This window comes from Parasteatoda tepidariorum, chromosome 7 (genome assembly GCF_982258835.1).
Source record: "Parasteatoda tepidariorum strain Cologne lab strain chromosome 7, Ptep-v5.0, whole genome shotgun sequence".
In the NCBI taxonomy this organism is placed as follows: Eukaryota; Metazoa; Arthropoda; class Arachnida; order Araneae; family Theridiidae; genus Parasteatoda; species Parasteatoda tepidariorum.
Window position 1 is genome coordinate 21926439 of NC_141761.1, and position 20637 is coordinate 21947075.

The following is a 20637-nucleotide window of genomic DNA, read 5'->3' on the forward strand; positions in this document are numbered from 1 at the left end:
GGGCATATTTAAGCGTGAAAATAAAAGGAACAAATTAATAAAAGAAACAATAATTCCAGAATTAAGAACTCAAATGTTGTTTTAAATATTCGCAAATGCCATCGTCCAACGTGTTCGATAATCAGATAAAATATGAAATTAAAAACCTGTGTTATTGCTATATTGATTGTTAATTTTCAAATACATGTTTTTAACTTATAAATTTCATATTAGAAATAAAGGTTTATCTTACATCTTGCAAAAACTATTAAATAATACAAGAATTTGCGATGATGTCAAAGAATTGAATCTTGTGTTTATATTTTGAGCTTTTATATGTGGGCGTGGCACAGCCAGTGGATCGTTTGTTTGCTTTTTGAAATTTGCATTTAACTAGCTTCTAATTTGAGCAAATACAAATATTATATATCAATGGAAAAGTATATAATTGAATATTAAAAAAATAAAATAAATCTTAAAATCAATTTTTTTTTAAGTTTAGGGGATGCTGACTTTCACTGTAAGAATTTCGAGATCAAATTACAGTGAAAAAGTACCAGCACTCAGGGTATAGGTCACCCCCCCCCACACACACCTATTCATATTTAATGGATTACAAGGAAGAAAAAAAAACATTTTTGCCAGAACATGTTACGGAACAAAAAAAAAGTCTGATAGATCTTAATTTTTGTAATAATAAATTACCGTAAAATCACTCTAATTAAATAATCATTAATGTAAAAATTAAAAATGGATTTTATGAATAATGCACTAATTACTTCGTAATTCTATCTGGAATACAATGTTTATGCTGTTCTTCTCACATCTTCTTAAATTACTTGAGGGGGCTTCTGTTTTGAAACTAGTGTGCCCTTGCTTTACTTGTAATAAAAAATGAAATAAATTTTCGTGAAGATGGCTGCAAAAATATGTTTAAAATTAAGTTAATGCTAACTTATATGAAGAACATGCGGAAAGAAGGGTTAAGGCTGATTCTATTAAGGCTGATTCGGTGGGAAAGGAAAAAAAAAAAACAATTTTTGCGCTTAGAAAGGAAGAGTTTTTTCGTAATTCAGCCAATCTTTACTGCATAATAACTAAGATGGCGATCAAAACTTCCTTTCAGTGAAAACTACCCCCTTGGTTTTCAAATCTGTGGTTTTATTTTATCCATTTTATCTGTTCATTTTAAAGCTTACGATATAAAGCTTTAATCATCAAAACATACGCATGAATCAGTAGATTATTTAAAAAATTATTTAATTAAATTTAGATAGATTTAAAGTCTTTTATCCTGATGAATGTGTACTGATACTGATGAAATACTGTTGTTTCATACCGATGAAAATGTACTATTGTGACATCGGAAAGCGTATAGGATTTAATATAACTTTTACCACGCGTGACTTTAACTATTTGTGGTCAAGGAACTTTTTTAAAAAAAATAAAATATCTGGGACCCTATGACAAACTTCATGGAATCGGAATTGACTTTCCTCAAAGAAATCCGAAACTGGAATCAAAGAAATCGAAAACCCCAACATCATGGAATTGAATCCAAGGAATCCAGTTTCTGACAATACAATCCCGCAGTGACGTAAAACGTGACGGTGGAGTTTTAAAGCGGGTGAAGTTTGAGATTTAACCAATTATCAACGGGTTTTAGTGTGTAACGGAGAGATACCATTGGAGAATTTGATCTTGATAAATCGATTCTAATGCAAAATGCAGAAAATAAATTACGATCGATTTTGATATTTTTTCAGATGCTTTTTAAGGAAAATTTTAAAATGTCATAATGAAACGCATTTAAAAACTATTATTTGCTTCAGAAATATAATTATTTTTGACATTTGTAGTTACATAAATCTATTACAAACAATCTACTGTTATTGCCGAATTTAAATATGGAATACTTTTCGTGTCTTCTTGTTAACTAATAGAATATTTATAATACGCTAAAACGTTTACTCTTTGTTATGAGTGATGATCATTCTCAAAATATGATTGACCAAGAAAACAATGTAATTCATAAATACATTATTAATTAAAAACAATGGTACAAATTATTATTTTTTCATTCATGGAGAATCAATTTAAGTTGAATTTGATAGTGGTTTTATTTTCAATTTTATAATATGTTACAAGCACAAATCAAAAATATTTTTTTTAAACCACATATTAAACTGTAGAAGATAATTACTTTTATATAATTTCAATCTGCTCTAATGAAACTCAGGATGTATGCAATCGTAATTTGTTTAAAATTTGTTTTACAATTCTTTGAATAAAGCCGTTTGTATAACAGTAAATAAAAGCCAAAATACATCAGTAACACATCAAATATATCTGGAATTTATTGCTTAAACAAGATTAATTTTAAGGAGAAAAAACATTCGCATCTTACTAAGAAGGAAAGTGATATCATTGCACGTGTGTTCAAACAAAAATTGAAATCCCTGATGAAATTGATTACACATCACTCGGTATTTGGTGAAACACAATGTTGGCTTTATTCTGTTGAATGGCAAAAACGAGGTTTACCTCATACGCATATTTTGATTTGGTTGGTGGACAAAGTACGCCCAGAAGAAATTGACAAAATTATTTCAACGGAAATTCCAAATCCGAATGTTGATCAAGAATTGCTTGACATTGTGATTACTAATATGATCCATGGTCCATGTGGTTCTCTCAACATGACGTCACCATGTATGGATAATGGAAAATGTACGAAACGTTTTCCTAAACCATGTCAAACTGACACTATCACCAATATCGATGGTTATCCATCTTACCGTCGTAGAGATGTAGACAATGGCGGTCAATCATATGAATTGCGTCTATCAAACGGTGTAAGAGTTGACATCGATAATCGCTGGGTGGTTCCATACTCACCATTGCTGTGCAAAACCTATAAAGCACACGTAAACGTTGAGTTATGCAGTTCGGTGAAGTCTATCAAGTACATTTGTAAGTACGTTCATAAGGGGAGTGATAAAGCTATATTTGCTGTTCAAAATGTAAATAAGAATGACGAAATAACACATTATCAAATGGGACGATACATAAGTAGTAATGAAGCTATTTGGCGAATTTTTACATTTCCTATACATGAAAGGGATCCTGCTGTTGTACATTTGGCTGTGCATCTTGAAAATGGACAGCGTGTTTATTTCACAGAACAGAATGCACTGCAACAAGCTTTAACAACACCGAAAACAACTCTTACTGAATTTTTCAACCTTTGTAATCGACAAGATATTGTTGGTGAATTTGCAAAGACATTAATGTATACTGATGTTCCTAAATTTTTTACATGGAATAAACAATCAAAAAGTTGGGAACCACGGAAACGAGGCACTCCAGTCCCAGGATTTTCCGACATAGTTATGACAAATACTTTAGGACGATTATATACAGTTCATTCTAAGCAACGCGAATGCTTTTTTCTGCGTTTGTTATTGGTTAACGTTCCTGGACCGACATCCTTCCAATACTTGCGAAAAGTCAACGGTACTTTATACGGCACTTTCTTTGATGCGTGTCGTGAGTTACATTTATTGGAGGATGATAACCATTGAGACCTCACACTTGCAGATGCAGCACTGAGCTCATCTCCACAGCAAATTCGTCAATTATTTTCAATAATATTGACAACGTGTTTTCCGTCTGAAGCATCTGCTCTGTGGAATAAATATAAAGACTCAATGAGTGAGGATATTTTGCATCGGATTAGAATTACTAATCAAAATCTCAGTATGGAATTCTCCGCAGAAATATATAACGAGGCATTAATAATGATTGAGGATATTATTTCGAACATGCCGCTCATAAATTTTGGCATGCCAGCGCCAATCCGCCAAGCAGCAGATATCATCAACAGCGACGTTCAACGTGAACACCAGTTCGATATAACTTCTCTGGCTACTTTTGTTGCTAACAATGAACGATTGCTTACTGCTGAGCAACGAAATATATATGATCAAATTAACGTGTCAATTGCAGCACAACAAGGTGGATTGTTTTTTCTAGACGCACCAGGTGGCACTGGTAAAACATCCTCATCTCACTGATACTTGCACGCATTCGATCTCAAAATCATATTGCATTGGCAATTGCTTCATCAGGCATTGCAGCAACCTTACTTGATGGTGGACGGACAGCGCATTCAGCACTTAAATTACCTTTGAATATTCATACCAATCCCGAAGCAATGTGTAACATAAAGAAGCATTCAGGCATGGCTGAAGTTTTGAGAAAATGTAAAATTATTATCTGGGATGAATGTACAATGGCCCACAAGCATTCGCTTGAAGCTCTCGACCGGTCCCTAAAAGATATCAAAGATAATACTCGGCTTTTTGGTGGTGCTCTACTGCTGCTGTCAGGTGATTTCAGACAAATATTACCCGTCATTCCACGTGCGACATATGCGGACGAAATAAACGCATGTTTGAAAGAATCCTATCTGTGGCGAAGTGTCAGTAAATTATGCCTTACTCTTAATATGCGTGTTCAACTTCAAAATTATCCATTAGCGTCAAGATTCTCCGAACAACTGTTAGACATTGGCAATGGTAAAATTCAATTGTATGAAGATACACAATATATTCGACTCCCACAGAATTTTTGCAACATGGTGCCTACCAAAGAGGAGTTAATAAAAAGTATCTTTCCAGATTTGCCACATAATTATACTAATCATGAATGGCTACGTGAGCGAGCTATTTTAGCCGCAAAAAATTTAGATGTTGACGCAATCAATTTTAAAGTACAACAATCATTGCCTGGTAGTGAAATTACATTCAAATCGATTGACACTGTTGTTGATCCTGATGAAGTTGTCAACTATCCTGCCGAGTTTTTAAATTCACTGGATTTACCTGGAATGCCACCCCATAATTTGCGATTGAAGATTGGTTCACCTATTATTTTGCTTAGAAATTTGAATGCTCCGAAATTGTGTAATGGCAAGCGACTGGTCATAAAAAAAATCATGGGTAACATTTTGGAAGCCACTATTTTAAGTGGAAAATTTCAAGGCGAAGTTGTACTTCTACCGCGGATCCCAATGATTCCTTCAGATTCGCCTATACCATTCAAACGTTTGCAATTTCCAATCCGCTTAACTTTTGCTATGACTATTAATAAGTCACAAGGTCAAACAATGACAATTTGTGGCTTAGATTTAGAAAACCCGTGCTTTTCTCACGGTCAATTATATGTTGCGTGTTCCAGAGTTGGAAAACCCTCGAATTTGTTTGTGTTTGCTCCTGAAGGATTAACCAAAAATATTGTACATCTAATGGCATTACGATAACTTAAGTTTCTTTTAATTGAAAAAATATATCTGTTATAAAATAGTTTAAGTTTTCTTTTTTTTTTACCTTTAATTAAAATAAGTTTAAGTTTTGATTTAAAACAACCTCTACATTTAACTTCACTGATAGTATATACATACTCACACGCTATCGATTGGTCGAATTGTGATAAGATATATAAAATGACGTTAATATGATAACTTTTTAATAAAAATTTGCATCAAAACGATCCAGATTGTTACAGCTTATTCAAAAAAATTTGAAATTTTCCAATTAATGACGTGTGTACAGGACATCGTCTGTCGGGTCCGCTAGTATATATATATATATATATATATATATATATATATATATATATATATATATATATATATATATATATATATATATATATATATATATATATATATATATATATATATATATATATATATATATAGGTTCTTGTCATAAACCCTTAGTATTTATTAATTCTGAAAATGTTTTCATTAAAACTACCATTAATCAACATTAACATTAATCAACCGGGGGAGAGACATCATCCTGCTCTTGCAAGACAACCTTAGTCATTTCTTTGTAAATTGATGAAGGAAGGAAGCATTGTATATGCATATTATGCTGAAGCGAAATAATTGCAGTATGTGTGATGCATGATGGAGTTGCATGATGGATGCTAGTCTTGTCCCCCATGTGGGTCCAGTTATTTAGATGTTGCATTGAGCAGCGGCTATCAGTCAGTATCCAAAGGTTACCGTAAGTGTTTTTTTCGGAATAGTTTCAAGACTCATATCAATTGCAAGAAGTTCACTTCTGAAAACAGAATAGAAGTCTTTGTTACGTTGACGTAGAGAATCTGTATCTTCAGGAGTATCAATGAAAATTCCCCTTCCTACCTGACTACCAATTTTGCTGCCGTCAATATATATTGTGATGTCTTGTTTGGAGATTTTATTAATTACCTACAAAGACAATTGTCTAAGATGTTCTGGCAGAAAACACGCAACGTTGAAGGTAATATGTCTCAACGTTATTAACCAGAAGATGATGAGTGTTAATTTCACTAAACGAGATATTTTCCTTAAGTCTTTTGGAGAAAGTCCAGTTATTGACGTATCTTCATTTATTGTTTTGTTGACATTTTGTTATAACATTTAACAAGGATGGCCTTGTCTTCTGATGTGGAGAGGCTGCCTCAATAAACTTCAAAAAGGGCCATTTCCGAAGAGCTGCAGTGCTTTAAACCAGTAATAATACAGCTGCATTTATTTGTATTTGTTCTATATTTTTAAGTAGGTTACAGAGACGAAACAATAAACTAGGTAGCCATATTCAAGTATAGGTCTATTTAGTGCCAGATAAGTAAATAGTCGCATCGAATAGCATTTCCTGCTTTGTGATTTCTTGATTTATCTTCATTAATGTATTTCAGTCTTCCTATTTTTTGGTAGTGGTTTAGTGCATAGTTCGTTTTATCTCTTTTAATATGGATATATGTCAACTTGATCTCTGCGTTAATTTTGCTGTTTTTATATCTTGAATTACGGTTTAGATAACCAGATTTAATAGGACATTTTCCTTTCTTTAGAAGAGGTTGTAGAATTTTATTTCTCTTAATATAATTTAGAACATATAGTTTTATATTAAATCTCGGAACTTATTCCTTAGCATTTTTAAGAAAAATATTTTTAAAATTTTGACAGTTATTATTCAGATTATTAGATAAAGGCACTGCAGCCATATCATTATTCACTGAATCTATGAGCGAGATCCATTTTGCCTTATCGAAATTCCAGAAATTATCTCTAGAAAGAAATTATTCCTGCTCAGAACGATATTAAATGCCTCAGAACTGTCATAACTGAAGAAAGTGTGAGTATGTGTTTCATCACTGAGAATCATTTATTGTCCTCCATTTCGAAGAATATCGGTTCCTCTACTATTATCCCTGGAAAATCCCCAGATGGCATGTTTAGCATTTAAATCCTCTTTGACTATAGTATTTTTGTCCATAAATTTGGAAAAACAAGTTGGTAACTTATTTTGATTAGTTAGATGATAGACATTGAAGATGCTCTTAGAGACTTTTCTCTCCACATGATTTTCAAACCTCGTATTTCAAGATCAGAAGTCTGATCAACGGGAATGCTTATATTGTGGTAGTTGATATCGTCAATAACGAAAGTAGAGCCTTCTCCTACCCCAGTAGATCTATTTTTTCTATAGATGTTGCATTGTTGTTTATGTTTAAGAATTGTGTTTGATTTTAATTTAGTTTCTTAAAGAGCTATCTCTTAGACGTGGTGTGTTTCTAACACTTTTGGCAGTTTGTCTAATTTAACTCTAATAACCAAATTGGTCAAGTCATTGACGTTACATTGCAGAATTTTCAAAGTTTTCATGATAAAAGGAGACTGTGGCAAACTTGTTGAGCGGGGCCCTTGTCCTAAACCTCGAGCGCGTCCCTGATTATTCTACACGATGCAGCCTCGAAAAATCCATTTGTAAACAGATCCAAGAGAGAGAGAGATGTACAGCTTTTGCTAGTCCTAAGACTGGAGCACCAATAAGAGAAAGACTGTCTTAGTTCTTGACCCTGAGTGACCCTAGCAGGAGAACACTTTCCCGATATATTTCATCGTTCCATCTAGTGTCACCCCCTCGCCAAGATTAGGTCACCTACAGGACTTAGAGGAAGTCTGTGTTTTGTATTAATGTATTGATAATGGTAAAAAGTGTATAAAAATTATAATTAATAATAAAATTCGATAAACTATCTATAAAATTGTATTTTCTATTGATAATGGTATTAGTCAAATACTGTATATAAGTTCAATATTAATATAATTTTCCAAATACTCGCTGAAAAACCTGATATAAAATTTTCAAAAGTTTTTAAACAATTGCATTAATTATGTAAATTTTATCATAAAATGTAAATTTTGTCATAAAATGTAATTTTGTCATAAAATGTATAATAAATAACTTTTTATTATTATTAATATCACTATTTTTTTTAATATTCAAATTAAAATAATTCATATGCAAAATGCAATTTCTGGTTCCCTTATTCTAATAACTTTTAGAAACTCAATTTATCTATTCCACAAAATGTGATACTAGTTTAGAGAAGTAAGACGTAGAAAATGAATTCTAATACCTGAATACAAATACAGACGTGTTTGAGTTAATATACATGAGTTGTTATCCCAGATGTCAGGCAATAGGAATTTTAGATAGAAAATTTCTATATAACACTTTACAATATCTTTGCTTTATTCAATATTTACTGAGAGACAGTTATTGAAATTAAGGTGGATGCAGATAAATTAGATTTTCGTATAGATTTTATTACGGAATATATAGAGTATAATGGTGACTTTTTCTGAATGTATAAGTTCTATTTGGATGCATAAACCCTCAATTTTATGGTAAACTTGCCGTAATATGTGAACCGTCGGCCCACCAATGGGTCACTGATGAAAAAGAAATAATGAATCGCAAGTAAAAGAGTTTATTAAAATAGATAAGATACTGAGATATATTATATGATAATGGAAAAACCTTTTTAAATAAGATTCCCAACAGAAATTTTGAAAATAAAACTAACAAAACTTATATTACAGAAAATTTTGTGTCGAAGCATGAAAAAAAATTAAAGGTCAACTTTACTTTTCCCAAACGCAGTTTTTCCTCTTAACATAATAATATTTAAATAACACAATAATTCAACAAACCACAAGTACGATAATTTGATGAATCACGACAAGGACGAAGAATCAGTCGAACAAAGCTAAAAAAAATCTGTAAACTACACCAACAAGTGGAAACCTCCCACTGATTCTTGTCAAACGGTATGTCAGCTGTTATCTGACATACAGTTTGAAAAATCAAATGGCGCATTTTACCCAAAAAACAATTTGAAATGAATAATTTTATTTGTTTAAACAATTCGGATAATCCCGCACATGACTTTAAGTCGTACTAACTGCACTGCAAAAAAAAGTTAGTGTGTCTCAGCGCCGAAAGTGAGGACAACTACTTAACACCGGCTTGGTGTAGGACATAATTCTTAGATATAGTATTTCATTACGTCAATGTTCTTAAATTTTTTGTAATGAAGTCCACCACCGATATTTTTGTTATTCGGTAACACTAAAAGTTACAAATTCCGTTAGTTTTGATTACGTACACATAAGAGTCAGTAAAGTTGGTCTTACGATATTATAAAAATCGTTAATCCTTAATTTCCAACGCATATGTACACTAATTCTTAAAATAAAAATAATTTTCAAATAAGACATAGGCGTAAAACAAAAAGAATATTAAGACCAATTAGAACTAGGCATTGCATATCAGAAGCAAATAGAAATTATACATTATGGAACAATTTAATGCAGTTATAATATAGGTTCAATAATATAAATAATAAATCCCCGCAACTAAACCTTAATACACAACTAAAATCATAGGCTGTAAAATGTTTTCGGATATCTGAACACAAAAAAGGGTGGTAAATGGGTGTAAGTAAAAGGGGTAAGTGGGGTAAAATTAAAAGGGTGCTGCACCAAAATCCAAGAATAGTTCCTGGTGCAGTCCTGTTGTAGACTACTTTGTGTAAAGAAGCCGCTACCAACCACCATGTTTGCTATTTGGCAACTCTTAAATTTATAATTATCAGTAAAATATGATCACCGAAAAATCAGCAAAGTTATGTTTGCCCGACAATAAAATGTAAGAATCAATAATTTAGGTTGCATACACAAAATCTTAAAATAAAATTAGTTCGTAAATGAAATATACGTTTAGCAGTGATCAATTTAGACGAATTCAAACTAGGCTTAACAGGGCAAGAGAGAGATGATAGAAATTATATATTATAAAATTATTTCATGCAGTTTACAAATATTTGCAAGTTAGAAGTTAGTTATTTTTGCCCGACAATAAAATGTAAGAATCAATAATTTAGGTTGCATACACAAAATCGTAAAATAAAATTAGTTCGTAAATGAAATATACGTTTAGCAGTGATCAATTTAGACGAATTCAAACTAGGCTTAACAGGGCAAGAGAGAGAGAGAGGATAGAAATTATATATTATAAAATTATTTCATGCAGTTTACAAATATTTGCAAGTTAGAAGTTAGTTATTTTTGCCCGACAATAAAATGTAAGAATCAATAATTTAGGTTGCATACACAAAATCGTAAAATAAAATTAGTTCGTAAATGAAATATACGTTTAGCAGTGATCAATTTAGACGAATTCAAACTAGGCTTAACAGAGCAAGAGAGAGAGGATAGAAATTATATACTATTATAAAATTATTTCATGCAATTTACATAGATTTGCAAGTTAGAATTTAAATATCTTTATTACAATAATCTTTAATATTTATCTTTATTACAAGGCGATCTGCAGCTTGTTGGTGAATGTTGTCCTTTTCGAATCTCCATAAATGGGTGAATAATTCGTGTACATTTAAATTATTTGCTAGTTTAATTCTTGTGTAAAATGATGATCAATTTAATGTTCTGTTTGCACTGCGTGTATGTTTCAATAACGAACAAATTTTTTTCTAAGAAGTATTGTATAAATGCATCCTTAATTTGTGATTGTATGGTGATTATCATGTGAACCATATGTAACTGTAATTATAAGGTTTAGTGTTAGTATAATTTCAATTTTAGTTTACATTATTGTAACTAGTGTAAAAGAGCATCATTATAGGTTTTCCCAACCTCAGAAACTATAATCGGTATTGGTGTGGCAGAACATTAAATGAAAAGCTACATATGTATAAAGTAGTTGCTCCCACTTGTTTAGAACAGGAGATGTTTAGAACACGAAAAACTATACAGTGTATATGAAAGTTCGACTGGGAGTTGTATTTGGAAAAAAGGATTCTTTCACACAACTCTTAAGGTTGTTCCACATCAAATTCTAAGAGACATTGCATCACAGTGTATTGTGTTCAGTACGCAGCATAAAAAATGAACTGCATTGAATAACTTTTCATCGAATGATTGGATCCTCACGTTCTAGGACTGATTCTTAATGATTCAAGGGGGTAACTTTAAATGTGTTAGTTAATTAGTGCAGAAGATATTTTAAGTTACGAAGTCAGGCACAAAAACGTTATTTTCTCTGAATAATCATACCTTTTTTTTTGAGGGATTCGGATTTCTGACAACCAAAATGTAGAAGGTAGCCGCAATGTGGGAACTACGGTGCCCATAATTTGGTCAGAAGAGCGGTTCAAAGTTTGTACCCCTTAATGTTAATTTTATTTTTTGCGTATTTCGTCATATCTCGAGAACTAGGCGAATGAAAACTTTTTTGTATACAACTGTAAAATTCATTTATCCGAAAATAATTCAATGAAAAATATAACTTTTAGAATATATTTATTTTTTTAATATTTTGATTAATAATGATCAAAAAAGTCTGAATTGTAAGGCACATAATTTTTTACATTATTTTAAAGGATGCATGTGGAAAAAAAGAAAATTTGAACAAAATCGGTCGAATAATTACTGAGAAATCGAATTTCATAGAAACCGTATTTTTAATGTTCGATTTCGCATTAACTATTAGACTGATTTCACTTAAATTACGAATTTTACTATGCAAAATTACATCCTTTAAAATTATAATTTTTTTTTATAATTAAAATTTTTTTTTGATTATTATCAAATTGAGCAAAAAACACTAAATATACACATGGTTATATTTATATTTTGCATGAATTATCTTTATAAACGAGTTTTATAGTAAAAAAAAATTTTAATTAAAATTTTTATTTTTTCATTTTAATTTTTTTAATTTAATTTTTTTAATGAAAAAGGTTCCCGAGATATGATATAATAATATAAATAATAAATAAGCAACAAAAAAAATTAAGACTTGGGAGTCCAAAGTTTGGACCTCTCTCCTGACAAAATTATGGATACCATATTTTCCAGATTTCGAGTACATTCTATATTTTGGGACTCCAAACCGTCGAAAAAAAGGGTATGTTTACGCAAAGAAATGACTTTTTTGTGTCTTATTTCGTAACTTGAAATACCGTCTGCACTAATTAAAAAGCATATTCCAGGTCTCCCCCTCAAACCTTTAAGATTGAGTCCCAGAACATGAAAATCCGATCATTAGATCAAACGCTATTCTCTTGGTCTGTTTTTATTTTGCACACTGTATAAACATATTTTAAAGGCGAAGTTTTGTTTCTGCTTATAAATATCAATACAGAAAACAGCATTAATTTCCCCTCAGCTTATTCCAAATGGCAAAAAAATATTTGGTGATGTTCTACTTGGTCTTTTTGTATTATTGATTTTCAAAGCAAGCCAGCATTGGTGTTTTCGAAAGAGAAAATAAAGCTGGTATGTTACGGAAGTGTGAGACTTTGGAATGAGATTTTCAGTCTTTAGAGTTTCGATTAAAATTACACCTTTAAATCGTACATGAAATCTGAATTTTGAGTTATTGATACACTCATAATCTTTTGTGTTTTTCAGTATCATGTTTGCAGAGATGCTACACTGCAGTTTTCACAGTATTCAGTAGTAGTTGTCAAGTTTTTACAAAGTCAATTTTTCAACTTCTGAAAACGGTTAAATCTCCAAATGTTATAAAGTATAAACAATTATAAAGTATTAAGTGAATCCAGTTAAAACAAGATAAAATTATTAAAATAAGCACATATTTTAAGTTTATTAGAAATTAATATGCAACGAGTTCATAACGAAATAAAGCGTGATCATTTCTTAATATTGTTAATACATTATATAAAGAATAAGTACATGTTTTAGTTTCGCTAAATTTGCACTTCACTTACCATTAAATTTAGAGTGTTTATACAACGAATCTAACACTCAAATTTCTGATCCATATTTCATTGCTTTCCCAATACATTGTGCTAAATATGTTAAATAATAAGTTTTCCAACAATGAATACCTGTCCAACGGTATGTATTTAAACTCTTTTCTTCTAATGTATTAGTGAAACTGAGAATTTCTGCAAAGGATAAAAGTTTTAGTTTGATGTTGACAACTAATACAATAAAAATTATTCTTTGTGAAAACGCAGTTCATAGAAAACTCAACTAAAGGAAACATTTAATGCCGTAATTTTGTTTATGACAAGCAATATCTTAGATTATTAATATAATGAGTTTTAGTTCAAGAAAAGTTTATATCAATCGTTTGCTGTACTTAAAACATTATTTTCTGTATGGCAAAACTATTTATTAACTAAATATAAAGTGTGCTTCCACTATAACAGGGAATAATTGTTTTTAAGAAGAATTGTTTTTTTTTTTTTTTTGTGAAATAAAATTCTTTTACTTCCATAAAACAAGCAGAAACTATTTGCTTCCAAAATAATTATTTTATTTTGCAAAATATTTGCATAACATTAAAAGAAATAAAATATAGTTTTTGATATTCGAATATTTAAGGTGACAAAATGAATTCAGTTAAAGCAAAAATAATGAACTCTAATTTGTTATAATTATTTTTGGTCTTCAATTTGCCCTTCCTTTTTAACGTCAGTGATTAAACAATTTCATTTATGTTAGCAAAGTTTATTCTGTATTCGAAAAACCTTATTAATTGAGATTTTTTTCCCAAATTTTGTTAATATTTAGATATCAGCAGTATAAAACTCTGGTGAAAAAAACTTATCCATTAATTATTCCTGAATAAAACTTGCTTTCCCTTTGTAGCTTTTAAAAGACATAAATAAGATGCAGGCTTTAATAACGTAAAACTAGAAGTAGCTAAAAGTATAAGAACGTTAAAGCTACATGCTATAACTCTTTCTTTCCAATATAAGAGAATGATTAAAACTACAAAAGATTTGTAACAAAAGAAGAATATTTTCCTTTAAGGTTAGTAATGCAACCGATAGAAATGAATCTTTCAGAAAACAAACTTTATAAAAGATTCCGTTAAAGAAAATCTACAATAACGTAATAAAAATTGATTTCATTTATGAACCGCAACACCTCCTTATATTACTAAACTAGTTTTAGAAATAAATAAGGAAGAAAATTTAACAGGCATCTATTCAAATTTAAGCTAGTTTGTCTTTCAAAAGAAGTAAGCAAGTTTACTTGAGGATATGATTGAATTATTTTGTTGTACACTCTTTAGATAGAAAAAGATAAGTTTTAGTTTCCCACACTAAATTAAGTTGTATTTCTTTCCAAATTTAAAAAGAATAAACGAGCAACTTTTATTTTGAAAGTAATTTGTGGTTTAGAAAAGATTGTTTGCACGGACAAATAGGTGTAATTTATAATTTAACTTAAGAAACTGGATCTATCTTTTCAAGAATACGATTTTCATTTGAACAGGAATGATATTTAAATTTTGTGTTTAGAATTTTTAATTAGAAAGTTTTGTTACAGGCTTTCTTTCTTTGAGCATAATTTTTTATTAATATTCGATTTTTTTTTTTGAAAAATTAGTCAAAGGTAAATTAAGACATAAAATCTTTATTAATATTTCTATATCTTAAAATGAGGTTCATTTCTATAGTAAAACAATAGCCGCTATCCGGGACAAAATTTCAAATATAGTTTTTCGTTAGTTTTTATACAAATTACTGAACTCACTTTTTTAATTATTCCATTTTTCTACAAATTTAGTAGGATCTATTTGGCAAGTAACTTCGGTGAGAACTATTTTTTTTTGGTTTAAAGATTGTAAACATAATGACTTTATCAAACGAATGTAAATTCAACGAAATAATCTGAAGAATGTAATTTGGCAAAAATTAAAAGCTTTCATGACACTCATATGTCCGTAAATTGTTAATTCTTTCTTTATTCCTTAAAATATTCTCAAAGTGTTCCGACTAAGATATAATCTTTGATAATATGTAATCAGTCAATATATGATCCAAAAATGCGACTCTGTAATAAGAATAAATGTAATATGCAGAAAATGCAATTTTAAAAAAAAATGAGAATATTTATTTCAGAAAGATAATTTCTTTTAAATGTATTACTCTTGTCTACAAATAACACAGGCCTGCGATGAAAAAAATACAAGAGGTCTGACAGCAGAACTTAATGTATTTTTTGGTGCTGAAATGGAAAATAATAATGAAAAATGTCCATCACGTCACATTTTTTAGAAAAATTCAATTTTACTGGAATTTTTATGAACATTTACCATAAAAAAGTTTTCGTTTTTGAATTTCCTCCCTTCTTGACTGACCAGCATTGTACTTTGATCAAATCTACAAAAGTACCCCTCTATCACTACTTCCTGTCACCGTCCCTCTCTCTGTAACAATCTCTCTCTACCAATAGCGCCGCGAGAATCCTTATCTAGGTCCGCTGACCTCTCAGAAACCCTAGCAAGCGTGATAGGGAGTCATTTTAAAGTTTGCCTTTTTCTGTGCGTTTCATGAAAGATGGCTTTGATTTCAAAAAATTTTAAAAATTTCCCAGAGGACTTTTGTTATACATGCGGCGAATATAGTGCGGTTAAAAGTCGCTTGAGGAGCATTATAGACTATGTAAGACAACTTTATCTCGCATATTTTGACATAAAACTCGGAGATCAGGACAAATCTTGGGCACCTCATAAAGTTTGTGTGCAGTGTCTCAATGATCCACTCTTATGGCATCAAGGAAAGAAGACTGCTTTACGATTTGGAATTCCTATGACGTGGAGGGAGCCACAAAACCACTTCGATGATTGTTATTTTTGTTCCTGCCATGTTCGTGGGTATAACCGGAAAAATCAAAGACTAATATCTTATCCTGATAGTATTCCATCTGCCATACTCCCCGTTCCTCATGGACCTGATGTGCCTTTGCCTCCAGCTGAATTACCAATAATCTCTCCAGAGTCTTCAGACTCGGAACATCCAGAAGTTCAAGGCTCCGATATCGAATATAAACCATCTCTAGCCGGTTTACCTCAGCCCTCCTCTCAGGTTGAGCTTAATGATCTGACTAGAGATCTTGGCCTTTCGAAAGAGACAGCTGAATTGTTAGGCTCTAGACTGAAAGAAAAAAACTTATTGGCCAAAGGAACATCATTTTATTGGTACAGGAATCGTGAAAAGGAATTTATTAAGTTATTTGATGAAGCTGAGAACTTGGTCTATTGTTCTGATGTTCCTGGATGAGCAAATTTAATGTCATCTACAATAAAGATGAGTGGAGGCTGTTTATAGATTCATCTGAAAAAAGCCACAAAGCTGTTCCTTATTATAGGAGCCAGTATGCATCAGTACCAGTTGGACACTTAGTATATTTAAAAGAATGCTACGAAAACCTGACTCTCGTCCTGAACAAAATAAAGTATATCAACCACAGTTGAACCATTTGCGGTGATTTGAAAATTATCTCCATGCTTCTTGATCAACAAGGGATGTTTATAAAGTACTCATGTTTCATTTGTGAGTGGGACAGTCGTTCGTGACAAGACTCAACATTGGGTCAAAAAAGAATGGCCGAAAAGACAAAACTTTGACCCAGGCACCAAGAACGTTATCCGAAACAGCTTAGTTGATCCGAAAAAAGTACTGTTACCTCCGCTACATATAAAATTAGGTGTAATGAAGCAAGTGTTAGGTGTTTGTCAAGGTTGTTCCAAAAGATGGTAATTGTTTCTAATACCTGTGCAAAAAGTTTCCAGGTTTATCCCAAGCTAAGTTGAAAGAAGGAATATTTGTTGATCCACGGATATTCGTTGATATCTGCAAACTCATGAAGGATAAAGAATTTGAGACTAACATGACAGAAACGGAAAAAGAAGCTTGGGTTGCTTTCAAAGATGTCGTCAATAAATTTCTGGGTTATTACAAGGATCCTGACTATAAGGAAATTGTAATGAAAATGCTGGACAAATTTAAAACCTTGGGTTGCTCCATGAGTGTAAAAATGCATTTCCTTCACTCACGTGGACTTTTTCCCTGAAATTTTAAGAGCAGTCAGCGAAGAACAAGGGGAAAGGTTCCATCAAGATATCAGAGATATGGAGCGTAAATATCAAGGAAGATGGGACAAGAACAAGTTCGCTGACTACTTTTGGATGATAGCTCGGGATAAACCTGAGATTAAGCATAAAAAAGAACATCATAAATAAGTTTCAGAGGAAAACGAGTACATACTTAAATAGAAAATTTTCTCTTTTGTTTTTTGCTTGCCTTGTTTGTTTTGTTTTTTGTTTCAAACTTTCATATACACATACACAATATTTGTTATTCTTGGTTAATCGTCAATTTTACGTAAGTTATCTCAATAAAAACAAATTAAAATGGTATGTTGGTGATTTTCTTCTAGAAACTGATGTAAAAAGTTTGAACACAAGGAACTTATTGTTTTATTGCAGAGGTGACTTTTGTGGTCTGGTAACAGTATTTTTTATTCATTTTAACCTATAAAAAATTAGCTGATAGCTCAAAAATCAATTTTCTTTCACAAGATTAAATTTTACATAGATCAAAATGAATGAAGAGAACAGTTACCGGATAGTACATGCAAAATTATTTGAGAGAATTCCTTTCCAAATAGGATTTTAGTAAAAGCATTAATATCGATTTTTTAAAAAATCCTGATGTGATTGCGAAAAATGAAGGTCATTTTCGAAATCAGCACATCAAATAACATATAAATCAACAATAACCTCTCTTGTATTTTTCAAAAAGTTCAATTTCGCAGGCTTGTGTAATCTGTTATCTATTGGTCTAAAAGAAAACCAATGATTTAGTTCAACGTTTAACACAATCGTGCTTTTAACCAGGACTACCCACGTCAAAATTCATGCTGGTACTAGCAACAAAAATTTGCTAGTTTTTGCTATGTATTGCTAGGTCTGCTAGATTTTCATGCTAGTATATGCTTGCCAGCATCACATGCTAGATACCTAGCATACATCGTACTAACATGATAAGCTATGTACAAGCATCTCATGCTTATTAGCTGTTTAAGCTGGCTCCCTAGCATGGTAAGGTAGGTACCATAGCAAGCTATTATATGCTTTTTTATGCTTGCCAGCATCACATGCCAGATACCTAGCATACATCGTACTGGCATGATAAGCTATGTATAAGCATCTCATGCTTATTAGCTGTTTAAGCTGGCTCCCAAGCATGGTTAGGTAGGTACCTTAGCAAGCTATTATATGCTTTTTTATGCTTGCCAGCATCACATGCTAGATACCTAGCATACATCGTACTAGCATGATATGCTATGTAGAAGCATGTCATGCTTATAAGCTGTTTTAGCTGGCTCCCAAGCATGGAGAGGTAGGTACCTTAACAAGCTATTATATGCTTTTTTTGCTTGCCAGCATCACATGCGAGATACCTAGCATTCATCGTAATAGCATGATATGCTATGTGCAAGCATCTCATGCTTATTAGCTGTTTAAGCTGGCTCCCAAGCATGGAAAGGTAGATATACCTTAACAATCTATTACATGCTTTTTTATACTTGACAGCTTAATGTGCTCTACAGACAGCTTAGGCGAAAACAGAATTTTTTATTTTTATCAAATCCTTAGACCTTGTTATATTTATTTAAAGTAGGTCCTTAGAACTTATTTAAATTTTATTATGAAGATTATAAAATTGTTATTATGGAGAGTAAATAAATACAAAATTTGTAAAATGTAAGAATAAAAAATGCAAAGCAGTTTGCTTCCTTATAAGGTCTCTTCCAGATGGTTATGTGTTAAAAGTAAAAACCTTACAGACTTTATCTTTAGTTGGAAAAAGCGGTAAAAACTGTTCAACTTTGTTGTTATCATTCCAAAAATATTTTTTGTGTATTTATTAAGTCTCATATAAGGCAAAATTCATGCATGCTCATCAAAATTCAGACTGGTACCAGCAACAAAAATATGTTGATTTCAAACTCATGCTGGAATAGCAAAAATTCCTAGAAACGGATGGTAGAATTCTCTTGCTGGAATAGCAAAAATTCCTAGCAACCGATGGTAGAATTCTCATGCTGGAATAGCACAGAAAACTAGCAAGTGATGACCGTGATTGTTGCTAGACTAGCAAGATATTCCAGCAACACAAGCTGGTATCTGTATGCTAGACAAGCAAATAAAGTGTACCAATACATACCATGACATACTAGTAATTTTGCTGGTACAAGCAAATATTTTTGCTAGATCATGCTGGTTTTTTTTTTTTTTTTTTCGCTGGTATATTGCATTTCAAGCTTGTCTAGCAAATAAATAGTAAAAATTTTAACCTGAATCTAACTTTAATACTAGTTCATTATCGCTGGTATACATAATGTATTTAAATTTGCTTCATTTAGAAATATTTTTGGGATTACATTCAAATTAAATATTGCATTCGCTATAATGTAACCAAAACATATTATTAACAAGGTTTTCTGGAAACATGAGGATGCTTAAGAACAAAATAATGATATGGAATTTTTTTTTCTATTAATTTAGGTTTTCTAACCGAAATAGACAGCATTTTCACATAGTTCTATTTGAGAAATATATAGCTTGACATTTCTAGCCAAATGAATTTCTTAGGCAGCAACAGAACAGGGCCCGTGACTTTTTACATTACATAGAATATCACGTTAAAAAAAATTTAGTCAATATTGCAGAAAAATATATTCCCTTAAGATTCTTTCATTCAAATTTATGTCCGACTTTAATTTGAAGTGATGTTTATGAGGTACAGATCAAAATTAAATTAACTATTTTTTACGTGTAACGAGAAAAATAAAAACATAGTCCATCTTTATTACATATTGCAAAAATATTCATTTGCATATAGTGATGCTATGAAAATGAATTGAGCAAATATTTTTTTTTAATTTTACATAATGCCTTTTAATTGTGTAAAATGTGCATTTAATAAAAATTGTAAGTATTTTCAAAATGAACACACATAATTATTTCATGTATTAATTTTATTTATATAGTATTATTATTATCTGGGTTGGCTGTTCAAAGACGAATATAAAATAAAAATATAAAATTATAACATGACAAGCCTTAAGGCTTGTCATGTTATAATTTTATAATTTGTTTATACGTTTAATTCGTTACGTTTAATTGTTATAATTCGTTTATACGTTTAAATCACCATGTGACATACAACATCCAATTTATTTTTATAATGTAAGTCATAAATATTTGTAAAGACAATGGGCTACATAACAAAAGAAAATTTAACCCACGTGGTTTTTCTTGCTTGGTCAATAGAGATATTCACGCTGCATGCGAAAAAACAACATTTGCCAATTTGATGGAAATTCAAACAAAACCTTATTAGTAAATTCTTCGTCGGAAAATATATTTCGCTAATCAGTTTCTTATTCTCATAACC

General features: G+C 31.1%; 2 protein-coding genes across 2 annotated transcripts; both read left to right on the forward strand.

Annotated features, from left to right (window-relative positions):
• The first annotated feature begins 2441 nt into the window (after positions 1-2441).
• LOC147806943 (uncharacterized) lies at positions 2442-3563 on the forward strand. The gene has a single exon (XM_087168705.1). The coding sequence runs from the start codon at positions 2442-2444 to the stop codon at positions 3561-3563; it is 1122 nt and encodes a 373-aa protein (XP_087024831.1).
• A 659-nt stretch (positions 3564-4222) lies between these two features.
• Positions 4223-5302, forward strand: LOC147806944 (ATP-dependent DNA helicase PIF1-like). Its single transcript, XM_087168706.1, has one exon. It carries the CDS (start codon positions 4223-4225, stop codon positions 5300-5302), a length of 1080 nt encoding a protein of 359 aa, XP_087024832.1.
• Positions 5303-20637: the final 15335 nt, after the last annotated feature.